Source organism: Fibroporia radiculosa (assembly GCF_000313525.1).
Source record: "Fibroporia radiculosa TFFH 294 genomic supercontigs, scaffold5189, whole genome shotgun sequence".
Taxonomy (NCBI): Eukaryota; Fungi; Basidiomycota; class Agaricomycetes; order Polyporales; family Fibroporiaceae; genus Fibroporia; species Fibroporia radiculosa.
In genome coordinates, this window is record NW_012133418.1 from 41,563 (window position 1) to 54,065 (window position 12,503).

The window sequence follows — 12,503 nt, forward strand, 5'->3', positions numbered from 1 at the left end:
CACGCACTTCTTCGTTGCCTTCCTCGAGGGCGCGCGCTCTGCGGGCTTCTCCTCAGGGGGAAAGCAGGACCGCATCCCCACGCCAGACGGCGGGCAGGAGGTCATCGCCGCGCGGTTCGTGCACCCGTCCGCTGCTCTGGCCGAGTACGCTGCGCATGCGATCGCGCTCATGCCCCCGCAGGTGTACCTGCTCACTGCGCTTGCTGACATCCTGTGCGGAGAAAGGAACACGGAGGCACAGCGCGAGCGCGTGTGTACGCTCTCGCGGGGTGCGTTTGGGCGCATGGTGATCCACCCGCACTCGCTGCCCGAGAAGGACCCGGAGGGCCGGACGGTCATGACATACGAGGGGGACGAGATGAGAGGAGGGCCACGGGGTTGCTTGCATAGGTGCCTGGTCAGGTTCAGGAAAGACGGGGTGCGTATCCATGGAAATTGTGCCTCTCTCGCAGCTAATGTTGTCGTTATGGTATGTGTGACCCTACTTGTGCAGGTCTCCACGGAGGCAGTTATACAAAGAAACTTCGACATATTTACGGAGCTCGAGGACAAGCTAACTGCGAAAGCGAAGCTTTGATCATCCTACCGTCCCTGGCACTTCATAATCTGCCCCTGAATGCTATGGGGACACGCTGTGAACACACGATTGTACAAGTGTTACACGCGCGCAGTGCAGTGCAATCGGAACGTCGTTGTCTCTGAGTTCTGTTGTTCACCCTTGTTATTCAACCCTGTTCGCTCCGGCATCATCGCGCTCAGATCTATCGAGGCTGGTGTCTTGTGTTCTCATCAGAATCACAGGTAGGGGGACATAAGCACGTGCATTGAAGAGATGGCAATACAGGCGGGACAACACATGAAACCTATCATCAAAATGGGAATATGGAAGGAGGCTACATTCGTTGCAGCATCTGCTAGGGTAAGCCGAGACCATGCGTATGGATACAAGTGGGGCGCAAAGCCAATGAAGTTTGAGAAATTGAAGTACAGACTAATGAAATACGAAAGGCATCAAGATCCAAAACACAGCAGACCAGGATCCGCACATTACGTGAGGCGAAGCTTCAAAATGCGATTAACCGTTGAATATATGATATGCGCGGCGGTGTGGTTTCTAAGGCCCGAAGTTACGCAGAGGACCAAGAGAAAAAAAGGAAAAATCATTGTGTAAGACGTTGAAGAAAGTTTTCGTATCGTTGCCGTCACCAAAGCCATGGGCGAATATTCTTTAGATGTCGTAGACCTGGTAGTCATACTCCACGTAGTCACCCCAATAATCAGGCGAACACGTGCCAACAGCGTAGTTCCCTGACCCGCCAAGCTGGAGCGCGTCGATGACATCGCCGGTCGCGGCCGTCCAATTGGGGTATGAGCCTGTGTTGGGGTTTCCCGTGCGCATGAATGCACTGTAGCGCGCCTGCATCTCATTGATCAGCGCGGACTGCTCGCTTGTGGGGCTGGGCACGGTGCCAAACTGCAATGACAATCAGTGATGGTGAAGGTGACAGATGCAGTGGGCACGCACCACAATCTCGATGTCGTCCTGGTGGCAGACGGATCCGGATTGTACGCATTCGGGCACGTCGGAGTTGCCAGGGTACGACGCGCCGACAACGTATAAGCCCACGTAGGCCGATCCGCCCGCTGTAACCCAGTTGCGCGCAAATGTCCATGTCGCACAGCGCCACACTTGATCCGTACCCATCGTTTGCAGCTCCGGTCGCGCATCCTCCGTGACATCGCCGTTCGTCGCGGCGGGGACGACGTATTCAGACTGCGCCAGCAGGCGGCCCGCGCGCGGCTCGCCAAACGTGACATTGACAACTTCCTCATATAAGTCGTTCGAGATAGGTTGTGGGAATTCGCCGTAGATGGTGAGCATTGCTTCGTCAAGGACGGTGGACAGCAAAATAGGTTTCGTCTGCTGAGGGAAAGGTGCAGTGGAGTCGAGCGGGGATGTGATGAGAACACCGTCGCGAACAGGGCGGATTGGTTCAGCGATGCCGGCGGCGGGGCAAAGGCTGTTCGAGTTGTTCAAAAGAGCTACTTGCGCATTGAGAACGGTGTCGAGTGTGAGCGAGTCGAGGCAGGATGTGTCGGTAGAAGCACATGAAATCTGCTCGTTGTAAAAAGTTTGCAGCGTGCTCTGCATCGTCGTGTTCAGCATTCCATAGTCCTGCAGTCAAAAACGTCAGTTACAGCCTAAATATTGTATGCGTGAAGCGGAAACACACCATCGGGTCAGACTGTAGAATTGCCGATTGGAAGAGGTCAGACGCCGAAGGAGCAGCGAGGAGCGCCCGAATCATGCTGCCTCCAGAGCTCTGTCCATCGAGTGTGATCTTGGATGCATCGCCACCAAAACTGGGAAGAACGCCCTGCAAAAATTGGAGAGCCGTGATCATATCCTTAACGCCGAGATTAGTTTCGCCATCGGGGACCATGAACCCCAGCTAGATCATTCATGAGTTATAATGAATATTCAATACGAAGCTGATTGCTTACAGCTCCCAGACGATATTGAACAACCGCGACAATTGCTTCAGTATTGGTAGCAAGAATGGAACCATCTAGACCAGGCGCAGTCGCAGAACCGCTGATGAACGATCCACCGTGAATCCTGCATGGACACATTCAACGGACAGATACTGTGGTAACTGGTTTCACTTCTACTCACCAGACCAATGTGGGGGCGTCACTGCCAGGCTGGACCGAAGGAGGCACGTAAAGTATCATCGCCAGACAGTCTTCCGAGTAACTCGAAGCATCGGCATCCGTTTGAGGGCAAGCCAAAGGCAAACCGGACGCGTTTGATGCTCCGGATCTGAATTCATGTTTGTAAGCGTGTTGTATCGAAAATGTTCATATAGGCACTCACGGTAGATCCCACGATGTCACTACTGAGGAGGATTGCCATCGGTCGGCGGTACCATACCTGACAGGGAATCTGATGACGCCCGAAATATCTGATACACCTTCTGCAGTTCCCAGAGGGGTAGAGACAGAGGTTGAGGTTGAGGACGAGGCTGAGGACGAGGAGGACGAGTCCCTAGGACACAGCCATTGGGAAATTATTGGAATGTCTACGCTGCAAAAGAGGTTGCCGGGCACAACGGGAGGAAACTTGAGCTGTGGCACGGAGTTGTGGGAATCCAGAGGCAACGCCCAGCTTGGAGAGGCCACTAGGAGAGAAAGGACAAGAAGAATAAAAGTGGCCATGACGAGCTGCTGGAAACACAACTGAGGCCTGAAGTGCAGGAGACTTGAGGTTGCTCGTGAGGACCTCGGGGAGATGGCTCGGTATAAATACGAGAACTGGGCAAGACGCTCGACCCTGCGAGTCGGATGGAAGAAATTGGTGGTAAGGAACAGAGGATGGTAAGGAACAGGAACGCGTGCATGGAGAGAGCATGCTGGGCACAATGCCCGGATGAGGAACAATGGCAGGAGGGCGAGGTCGCGCTGTGAGAACGCGTGGTACTGTGAATACCTCGCTTGCCTTATATGGCAGGACTCTTGTTCCCAGTATAGCTCCTCAGCGCCGTCTCGATTTCAGTCTCTCCCGCAGTTCCTCCGCCAGCAACTTTGCGATACAGTCAGCTTGCAGTGCTCAAAGGCCAGTGAGGCTCCAAAGTAAAAAGAGTATGAGCCCTCCACAGTTCCACGCTGCGCTGTGTAGTAGAAGAACATGATCGCACCTGCCAATTACCACCTGCTGATCGCGTCGCATGGTCCCTCTGCAGCTGAATCAGCTCACTCAGGAACTCAAACCGTGGAAAGCAGGGTTATGTCCTGGAAGACTCGCCACTCGTCACAGCAGCAGTCCAATAATTGAATAAGTTGCGAACCTGCCGTACAGAAATACACATGTCAAATGCGGCGCCGGTATCGCCATAGAACTCTGTTCCCCTCATGCAGTTCCTGGTCGACGGCTGGTCTGGAGCGCCTGCTTTAGGACTTCATTATGATCAACAAACAATCATATCCATCGAATCAGCTTCGCCAATTACCCAACGACTATTAAACGATCAAGCACCATACCACTCCAGGTCTTCGTGAAATATATTGCTCTGTACACTTGGGTCTCGAGAAGGTGACGCACAATAAGGTTCGATGCAGCTACTTACCGCAGGCTCGCGCGTGCTCACGGATCTGCTAAGGGATCTCCGCTAGCAGTTTTCGACAACGTGGTGTTCATCAAGGTGGTGCCTGCGGCCAAAAGGGCTAAGCTGCGGTACCTGAGCGGAGTCGATTAACGACAAGGATAATATTCGCCGAGCACCTCACCTAATCAATGTGCCGGCGGACCGCGGCATATCTTGCCATCCAACAGGATGATGACCAAGTGACGAGAAAAGGCCAGCGCGAGACCAATCTCCAAAATGTCGTGAAAGAGGCAGAGCTTGACTTCTTCATAGGCACACGTCCGACTCAGTACAAGGTAGTGACGCGAAATTAGATGTTGATGGAGATGAGTTTGCTTATGCAGTGATATGAATGTGGAAACAGTGATATATGAAGCCAACCTGACGATGGTTGTAAAGCGGCAGGGGCAGAGCGCAGAATTTCCAGCCGTGGTGATTAAAATCAAGCCTTGTGATCCAAGTCTGGCACACCTCAATCGCAAAAAAACAAGCGCGTCGAGGATACGGGATAAATTTGTATGTCGGCGCAGTGCGGTTGTCGACGATACGGCAAGAGAGGCGTTACTATGCGAAGTCGAAAACGTCAAATTCGGCGAGGGATGTCACTCGTTCTGGTTGATTGCGGAAAAAGTTCGAAGCTGACTTACGATTTCTTTTCGGCCGCAGAACTTACTTCTTGAGTAACAGTGGGATGTGAGAAGATCTCACTACCTGAGATAAAATGGGAAAAACACCAGAACGATCATGCGGGAAAATATGTAGAGATCTTGACAATTAACGAAGCCCCAAAGCTCAGGTTGTATCTAAGTGAAGGGATTGTTCGTCGTAGGTTCCGTGATAACCCCAGCTGCTCGACGTGTTCACAAAAGAACGTAATTGCTTCTCACTTCAAGTCTGTACAAAAATCCGAAACACTCAGCTACTTGAAGTATAACGCATACTGTGAGCCGTTGCATCAGCCACAACATTTGTCAAGAAAAATCCAGAATTTTTATCGCTGGCTCCATGCTTCGATATCTTGTAGCTTGAAATAAGGGATGCAGCCGGAAAACAGAAACTTCGGCTACGCGAGCACCCTCAGAATCATAGCCCATGGAACTAAACAAGCTTCAAAGTTCAACTTGAGCTTCGATTTCCGGATCGAATGGGTGGTGCACGTGATGACGTGCTGCTCGGGCGCTTGTTCACTAGGCTGCAGCCACCGACACCACCGACACCTTCATTGTCAAGTTCGACTGCCAGTGAGGTGTTAACGAGACCAACTATATGCGCGTATGTCTTCAGTGAAAATGTAAGTTGCGGCTGCCTAACGTCCATTCTATGCTTACTTCTTGCTTTCCAGCCTGACAGTTGGCTCTGCTGCCGGGTCCATTCGCGAGTTGTTCACGAAGATCAAAGCCATAAACGCAAAACATGGGCCATTCAATCTCGTTCTGTGTACGGGCGATTTTTTTGGACTACCCAAGGACGAAGGGGATGCGTACAGTGAAGATGATGAGGTGATGCTATTACTAGGGGGAAAGCTGGAAGGTCTTGTCCCGTCTATTCGCCTGGCATCGTGCATTTGTCGCTTATTACACTCTTTTGTATGTAGCACCAATCGACTGTTATATAATGCAAGGGAGACATCCAATTCCTGCACCCGTGATTGAGAAGTTTGCGAAGACCGGGAGCTCACTTGCTGAGAAAGTGACTCTCCTTCGTACGTATCCGCTCTAGTAATCTTCTCTTCATTGTGAAATTTACTCTTGTCCAGACAAGTCGGGGATCATGACAACTCCAGATGGAATACGCATAGCATGTCTTGGAGGAATATATGATTTCAAGCTCTATACAGCGGCTGAGTCGGTTCACGTACGTCTAAATGTTGGTCTAAAGCGGTGATCAGAAGCCAAACGTCAGATTTCAGGGCTTTACCTCGCCATATTTTACTTCACATACAGTCGAGAGGTTACTTGCAAACGCGTTGACAGCCTCGCATATTCAAGATCAAAACTATACATCACTCGCGTCCATCAAGGCTGCTGCCGCGCCCTCGCAGCTTGTCGATATCTTTATTAGTAACGCCTTTCCGTCCTCCATTACTCAGTTTTCTTCGGCGCCACTACCTGCACCCGAGTTTGCAACCATGGGTGTGGATCCCGTCGCAGAGGTCGTACGAAAGACGAAACCGCGCTACCACTTTGCCGCAGGTGGGGGGGATCCGCCCAAATTCTGGGAACGAGAGCCGTTCGTATGGGATGAGGACGGCGGGCGTGTCACGCGCTTCATCAGTCTCGGTGCATTCGGCGAACAACCATCAGAAGGCAAGAAACAACGCGTATGTCGGGTAATTCTTGCCAGGTACCCGCGTCTGCTCATCGATTGTGAAGTGGTTCTATGCGTATACGATATCGCTAGATGCACCGAATCCTCCTCGGCCAGCAAATGCTACCAAGAATCCTTTCTTAGAAGTCGCAACCCGTGCGCCAAAACGTCAGCTTGAATTCGAGGAGGGACCTAACTTTCGGTGGGACGTTAAACAACATAACAAACGCCCTCGTACCGGTAAATATGGCCCGTTTATAACTAGTCCAGAAGCTGAAAGCTATTTTAGAGCTCGAGCCAGGCAAGCTGCCCCCAGGATACAAGTGCAAGATTTGTGAATCCACAGAGGTAGGTTATGCATTGAAATATCTGAGCGCCAGCTCATCTCGGCTTAGCACTTCATTAGCGATTGCCCAGACAGGGCTAAGCCCAAGGAAGGTTATATTTGCAAAATCTGCAATGAAGTGCGCAGATCTTCGTTCATTCCACGCTGTCACTATAATGGGTGTTCCAGCCAGGTCACTTTGTCCGGGATTGTCCCGTCAAAAACGCAGTAGGTGATACGGGCGGGCGGAAACCACGAGAAGGCTATGTCTGCCGGGCGTGTGGTAGCGAAGCTCATTACATCCAAGACTGTCCGACTGCGAGCCAGAGCAGTGGAGGGAGACATGGGCATCTCCCCCCACGCGGCCCCCCGAAGGAGATCGCCCGTGAGTCCGACTAACATGAGACACATATTCCCCCGCTCACCTCACTTGGCAGCGGACGAATGCTGGTTCTGTTTGTCCAACCCCAACCTCGCGTGCGTTCTATTTGTCTTCCTATTCCTTGGCTGCGGCCCGCTCATTTGCCTGATCACAGTAAGCATCTCATCGTGTCCATCGGCACGGAGTGCTATGTCACACTGCCGAAAGGACAGATTATCCCAACGCATACCGCGGCGGCCCACTCGAATGCACCGGCTGTGCCTGGCGGAGGCCATGTCCTCATCGTGCCTATTACTCACTACCCAACGTTCACTTCCATTCCCTCGGATCTCGCCGGTCCTATTCTGGACGAGACGCAACGGTGAGTCTAGAAAGAATCGGAGTGTGAGGCCAGACCTGACCGCTGCCGTCGCACTGATACTGTTATCATTGAATAGATACAAATCCGCGCTTGGGGCGATGTTTGCAAAACATGGGGCGGTAGCTGTTTCGTTTGAAGTGGGGCGGCTGAGTGCCAAGGGCGGACACGCTCATGTACAAGTGGTGCCCCTCCCCAACAAGTTCGCAAATAGTGTAGAGGGTGCGTTCACCGACGAAGGCAGGCGGCAGGGCATCGAGTTCGAAGCAGATCCTGAGGACGCGCTGAAGGCGTGCAGCGGCGGTGGGGGCAGCTATTTCCGTGTGGACCTGCCCGATGGACGGAAGATGGTACATTTGATGCGGGAATCTGTGCCGTTCAGCATCCAATTTGGCAGGTACGGGTTGATTTCCCCTTGTTCGTCGCAATGATGCAAATGCAGGCTCTGACGTTGCTGAGAAGACAGGTGCTCGTGTCGCTCCTGGGAATGCAAGACCGATTCGACTGGAAAGCATGTATGCAGACGGAAGAAGAGGATAAGGCGGACGTCCAGGCGTTCAAAAGGGCGTTTGCACCATTTGATCCTTCACTTTGATATTAATATGAATGATATCTCCGGTGGTTGCTGAGAAATGAGATTTATTTGATGCTACTCTGTGCACGAGACTACATGTGCGTCTCCGCGTTCGTAAAAATACATGCAATCCACAAAAGGGCCACTGCCAGCCAGACCTACGATCTAAGAACAAAGGCCCCGTAGACGAACATCAAACAATGCGCAGCCAGAAGTGGTGACTGAATTCTCCTTTCTCAATCTGGATGACCTACACCCAACATATGGCGGGAATGTGGAAGGGCGACTATAAACAAAATCCAAAAGAGGGGTGTTGTTTTTTAAGTTGAGATTCAACCGCGTAAGTGAAGTGCGCTATCGATACATGAAGCCGCGTACTAATTGTACAAGGACCAAACCAGGCCCGCCCGAGAGAAAGTGCGGCACGAAGAAAAGAGCCGAAAAGAATCCATTCGTTCTCGGAAGCGTGAAGAGCGCCGGTTTGCCGTCACCGGTCTGAAGGCGGCTCCTCGTCCTCCTCATCTTCCTCGTCTAAACCTGTTTGAATAAGACCATGAACAAGGCCAGCTGCAGCTCGAAGTGATGACCCTACCTTCTTCGTCTAGATCCTCCATGTCTGCATCAAGATCCTCCTCCGCAGTGTCATTCTCTTCATCCTCCATTATTGAGGGACTATCTTCGTCTTCTGAGCCTTCAGAACCATCGGAATCATCAGACAGCTCGTCCGCCTGTTTATAACAGAACGGTAAAATGTGCAGTATAGGTGAATATACGGATACTCAACGCTAGCATCATTCTTCTCCTCATGACGAGTGAACGTCCGACCTATGGGAACGAGGAAGCTGAACCCTCTGTTACGAATGTCCTCCCTCTAGAACATAAGGGTATGGTCAACTTGAGATCTCTGAGCCATAGAGACGAAAAGCTCACCATGTCGACGATTTCCTCCTCCTCGTCACTGAGATCGTCCATCTCGCGCTGCAGGTCCCGCAGGCTGTTGAGACGACCTGTTCTCTGGTCATGTTTTGGTAATGGGACAGGGTGCGGCTGTGGCGGTTTGGGGAGAAGGAGAGGGAAGTGGGGACTCCGAGGGAGAATGGTCGGTGTTGCTACCGACATAGCATTGGAGGACGACCGGGACCGGTAGTGCGAATTTCGACAGCACCGAGTTCCACGGCGACCAGGGAGTGGGGAGCCGCCGGCAGCGTAACAAAGCGACAGGTCGCGACCTGTCACAGTCACGTGTCGCGTTAACTCGGCTTGTGACATGGGCGAACTGCTCTCGCAGTGGACACCACATCTGGGGACGCTGAAACTAGGGCGGACAGCCCGTGTCAAATGGATCGCGAAAACCGGTAGCAAAAGGCTGGGTGCTTGCAATCTGGACAATCGAGTCCTGCAATGACCACCTTTATCACTGCTGCCGTCGTTGCTACACCTCTTGTTAGGCAAGTTAAATAATACTCCTCCATTTGCCAAATGCAGGCGAGGCAAGGCTCATTCATGCTTAGAATTTGAAGTGTCCACCTCTTCTCTATCCTATGACGACCTAGATGCGCGCGAGGAGTGTGAATAGGTTCTGAAGGTGAGGATATCCTTGCTTCAGGCTAAGGATGGCGCCGTCGAGTCTGGAACTGGTCGTTCAAGGGGGATGCTATGATGGCATAGGGAAGTCCACCGGCCTCTCTCAGAACTTGGCACTACCAGTGTCCCTAAGGTTTTTCAAAGCTATACATAAATGGGGATCAACTGGGGGAGGGTCATGTACGAGAACTCCTCTCGGCCACCATACCCCCAAGTAAGCCCTTCCTGCTGAACTGAACTGAGCTGCCGCGATACTACACTAGCCTCAACCATTACGGTGTCGTTGATTGCACACCGAGTACAGCTGCGCAGAATTATGCAGATCTCACTCGCAAATGCCGGAGCTCGCCTTATTCGCTACTTCCTCATTTAAAACCAGTCCGAGTAGCAAGCAGGCACCAGGGAGATGAACATGGCCCAGTGTCACCCGCGTTGCTCATGATCAGCTCATCACACAACGCCATCCCCACTGCTTGAGCTTGCTCCTCTAAACTCCGATCGCACGTTTCTTAAGCCATGGGTTCCTTTTCGACCCAATTGTCGCGCACGAACCGTGCACATGGGGTAATGTGTAGAAGTGTCGCTGTTGAGTACGTACCTCCAGGAAATGCGCTATGTACTTCAGCTTCTCAGGCCTCAAACGATATCCGGCGTCAAAACTCCATTGAACATCGTCGGATGGGAGGTGGTCGAGATAAAGGTGGTGTTGATAGCGAAGGGCGAAAATGAGGAAGCAGGGTACCTCGATGTTAGGTAGTTTTGAGGTGCGAGGAAAGACTCCTGACCTTCTTTCTGAACAAGAGTAGAGCCGAGTTTTTCCAATGTCGAGTGGCTCGGAGGCGCGAGAACAAGTTTCTTGTCTTTTTCCTGAATGTGGCTACGACCAGGATACGCCAGCAATGTGGTCGACGCACGTGTCTGCGCAAAGGGACTACCTCTGCGTTCATCCTAGTTGCAATCATTCCTCTCCACACGAAGTCACAGTACACACGTAGCGCAAGTGGTAGCGAGTGACACTGATTGACGAAGCTCATCCGTGGGACGGTTTGCCGAGTTTCGAGCCATGGCAACAAAGCGGGAGAAAAAAACAACATTCCTATCTATGCTCACCGTTGTAAGTCGAGGACAAAGACAAGCCGCAGCCCATGCCTCCCAAAAACACAATTACATTGAAATCTCAATCCCCGTAGACTTGGGCCATGCTATAGTTCGAGCCACACCTCGCTTACAATAGCGTCTCCCCTGTGGAAGGTTGAGCCAACTACATCTATTGATTGGTCTGAGAGACTGACCTAGCGCCGACCGTGCTAGAGAGCAGCCCACAGCTACCGTCTGCTTCACCTCTGCCTCATCTGCGAGAGACGGGTTGACCTCCTATGAAATTTGGGTAGCGTCAGCGTTGACTCTCGCAAGAAAGAAACATCCCCCCCGCCGTACCATAATGTCAAGCGCAACGAGACATCCCGTCTCATAGATGGCCTCGCATATGTAGTGGCCCTCTCTGAAGGTGAGCCCTCCACGAACCTGCGCTCCCGATTCCCCGCGGTCAGCTAACGCCCCGCACTGCGAGCACGCGACTTACCGGCGTTCCCGTCGACGGTGCAACGCTCGGGTCGAGCGCGTCGACGTCGAAGCTGAGGTGGATCGGACGGTCTCGCTTCGGGTTGACATGGTCGAGTGCCATTTCAACGACACGCCCGATACCATACTTGTCGACCTCGTGCATGCTGAAGGCGCGAATGCCATTCTCCTTAAGAATCTTTTTCTCCCCTGCGTCGACATCGCGCAGGCCGATGTATACCAGGCGCTCAGGCTTGAGCAGCGGTTTTACCCAGGAGAACTCGGGGATCTTGGACCCAAGGCCGAGCAGGAAGGAAACGGGCATGCCATGAATATTACCTAGAATTAATGAGTGAGAATTCTCTACTGCTACAAAGGGTATAAAACATGTACCTGAGTCGGTGGTTTCCGCCGTGTTAATGTCACCATGGGCGTCCACCCAGACAACACATGCATCAGGATATTGTCTAACTTGCATTCGTCGACAAAGAAATACAGAGGATAGGTTAAGACATACTCGAATGTTCCGGAAATTGTGCCCATGGCCTGGAGAAATTTGTCAGAGAGACATCACCTCAGGCGAGAGGAATTGTGAGACGACACCACAGTAGCAGATACTATTCTGCGCAAAGAGACGTACCAAAGAATGATCACCGCCAAGTGTTAGTGGTAGCTGACCCTTCTTTGCATGCTCACCGACGACCTTGGCGATGGCTTCGCACACTCGCGAGACAAGTCGAGGATTCTTCAACTTCCCAATGGGCGGGTCGCTCGCGGCGTCAATCTCCTCAAACTGGTGATGACCGTCGAAGAGAACCTTCCACCCGAGCTCTGAGAGCTGCTCTGGAAGACCTGCTTGGACGAGATGAATGGGGCCACGATCTACGCCTAGCTTTGCCTAACACGTGTGCGATGAGGTCATGGGTTGATGGTGCGGCATCGACGCTGAACGCACCTGGCCTCCACTGCAGAGCATAGAGCTGCCTGAGCCACATGCACCTATTTCGCGAGATGTGTAGATCTCACCTGAATGGACAACCGACAATCTGCACCGTAGGTCAGCGGATGGATGATGCCATTGAGCGAAGATCTGGGTGCTTACCGCCAACGTTTTGGGTTCGGGAAGAAAGTGAGAAACGGGTGACCGGGAGGACATGATGACAGTAAGGTTACAGTTGATGGCGTTGAAGATAAAGAGGAAATGCTGAAGGAAAGAGGACCAGAGTGAGCTTTTGTAGGGGGGGCGAATTGAAATCCGGATGCAAGCC

General features: G+C 52.3%; 5 protein-coding genes across 5 annotated transcripts; 2 read left to right on the plus strand and 3 right to left on the minus strand.

Moving 5' to 3' along the window:
• Positions 1-169: 169 nt before the first annotated feature.
• On the plus strand, positions 170-577 carry FIBRA_05770 (uncharacterized protein; the record flags this gene model as incomplete). The annotated part of the gene is made up of 2 exons (XM_012327519.1): positions 170-418; positions 494-577. 2 exons carry the CDS (start codon positions 170-172, stop codon positions 575-577), a joined length of 333 nt encoding a protein of 110 aa, XP_012182909.1.
• A 651-nt stretch (positions 578-1,228) lies between these two features.
• Positions 1,229-3,219, minus strand: FIBRA_05771 (uncharacterized protein; the record flags this gene model as incomplete). The annotated part of the gene is made up of 6 exons (XM_012327520.1): positions 1,229-1,474; positions 1,526-2,176; positions 2,235-2,453; positions 2,506-2,620; positions 2,678-2,824; positions 2,879-3,219. 6 exons carry the CDS (start codon positions 3,217-3,219, stop codon positions 1,229-1,231), a joined length of 1,719 nt encoding a protein of 572 aa, XP_012182910.1.
• Positions 3,220-5,419: 2,200 nt separating this feature from the next.
• FIBRA_05772 (uncharacterized protein) lies at positions 5,420-8,112 on the plus strand (the record flags this gene model as incomplete). Its single annotated transcript, XM_012327521.1, has 13 exons — positions 5,420-5,436; positions 5,488-5,675; positions 5,740-5,847; positions 5,902-5,999; positions 6,055-6,465; positions 6,518-6,692; positions 6,742-6,800; positions 6,848-6,916; positions 6,967-7,162; positions 7,215-7,254; positions 7,314-7,520; positions 7,597-7,914; positions 7,980-8,112. 13 exons carry the CDS (start codon positions 5,420-5,422, stop codon positions 8,110-8,112), a joined length of 2,019 nt encoding a protein of 672 aa, XP_012182911.1.
• A 466-nt stretch (positions 8,113-8,578) lies between these two features.
• Positions 8,579-9,360, minus strand: FIBRA_05773 (uncharacterized protein; the record flags this gene model as incomplete). Its single annotated transcript, XM_012327522.1, has 4 exons — positions 8,579-8,628; positions 8,684-8,819; positions 8,876-8,962; positions 9,022-9,360. The coding sequence occupies 4 exons, from the start codon at positions 9,358-9,360 to the stop codon at positions 8,579-8,581; spliced, it is 612 nt and encodes a 203-aa protein (XP_012182912.1).
• Positions 9,361-10,311: 951 nt separating this feature from the next.
• On the minus strand, positions 10,312-12,391 carry FIBRA_05774 (uncharacterized protein; the record flags this gene model as incomplete). The annotated part of the gene is made up of 11 exons (XM_012327523.1): positions 10,312-10,612; positions 10,905-10,917; positions 10,968-11,049; positions 11,113-11,199; positions 11,258-11,574; positions 11,629-11,702; positions 11,753-11,781; positions 11,876-12,133; positions 12,191-12,200; positions 12,262-12,281; positions 12,338-12,391. 11 exons carry the CDS (start codon positions 12,389-12,391, stop codon positions 10,312-10,314), a joined length of 1,245 nt encoding a protein of 414 aa, XP_012182913.1.
• Positions 12,392-12,503: the final 112 nt, after the last annotated feature.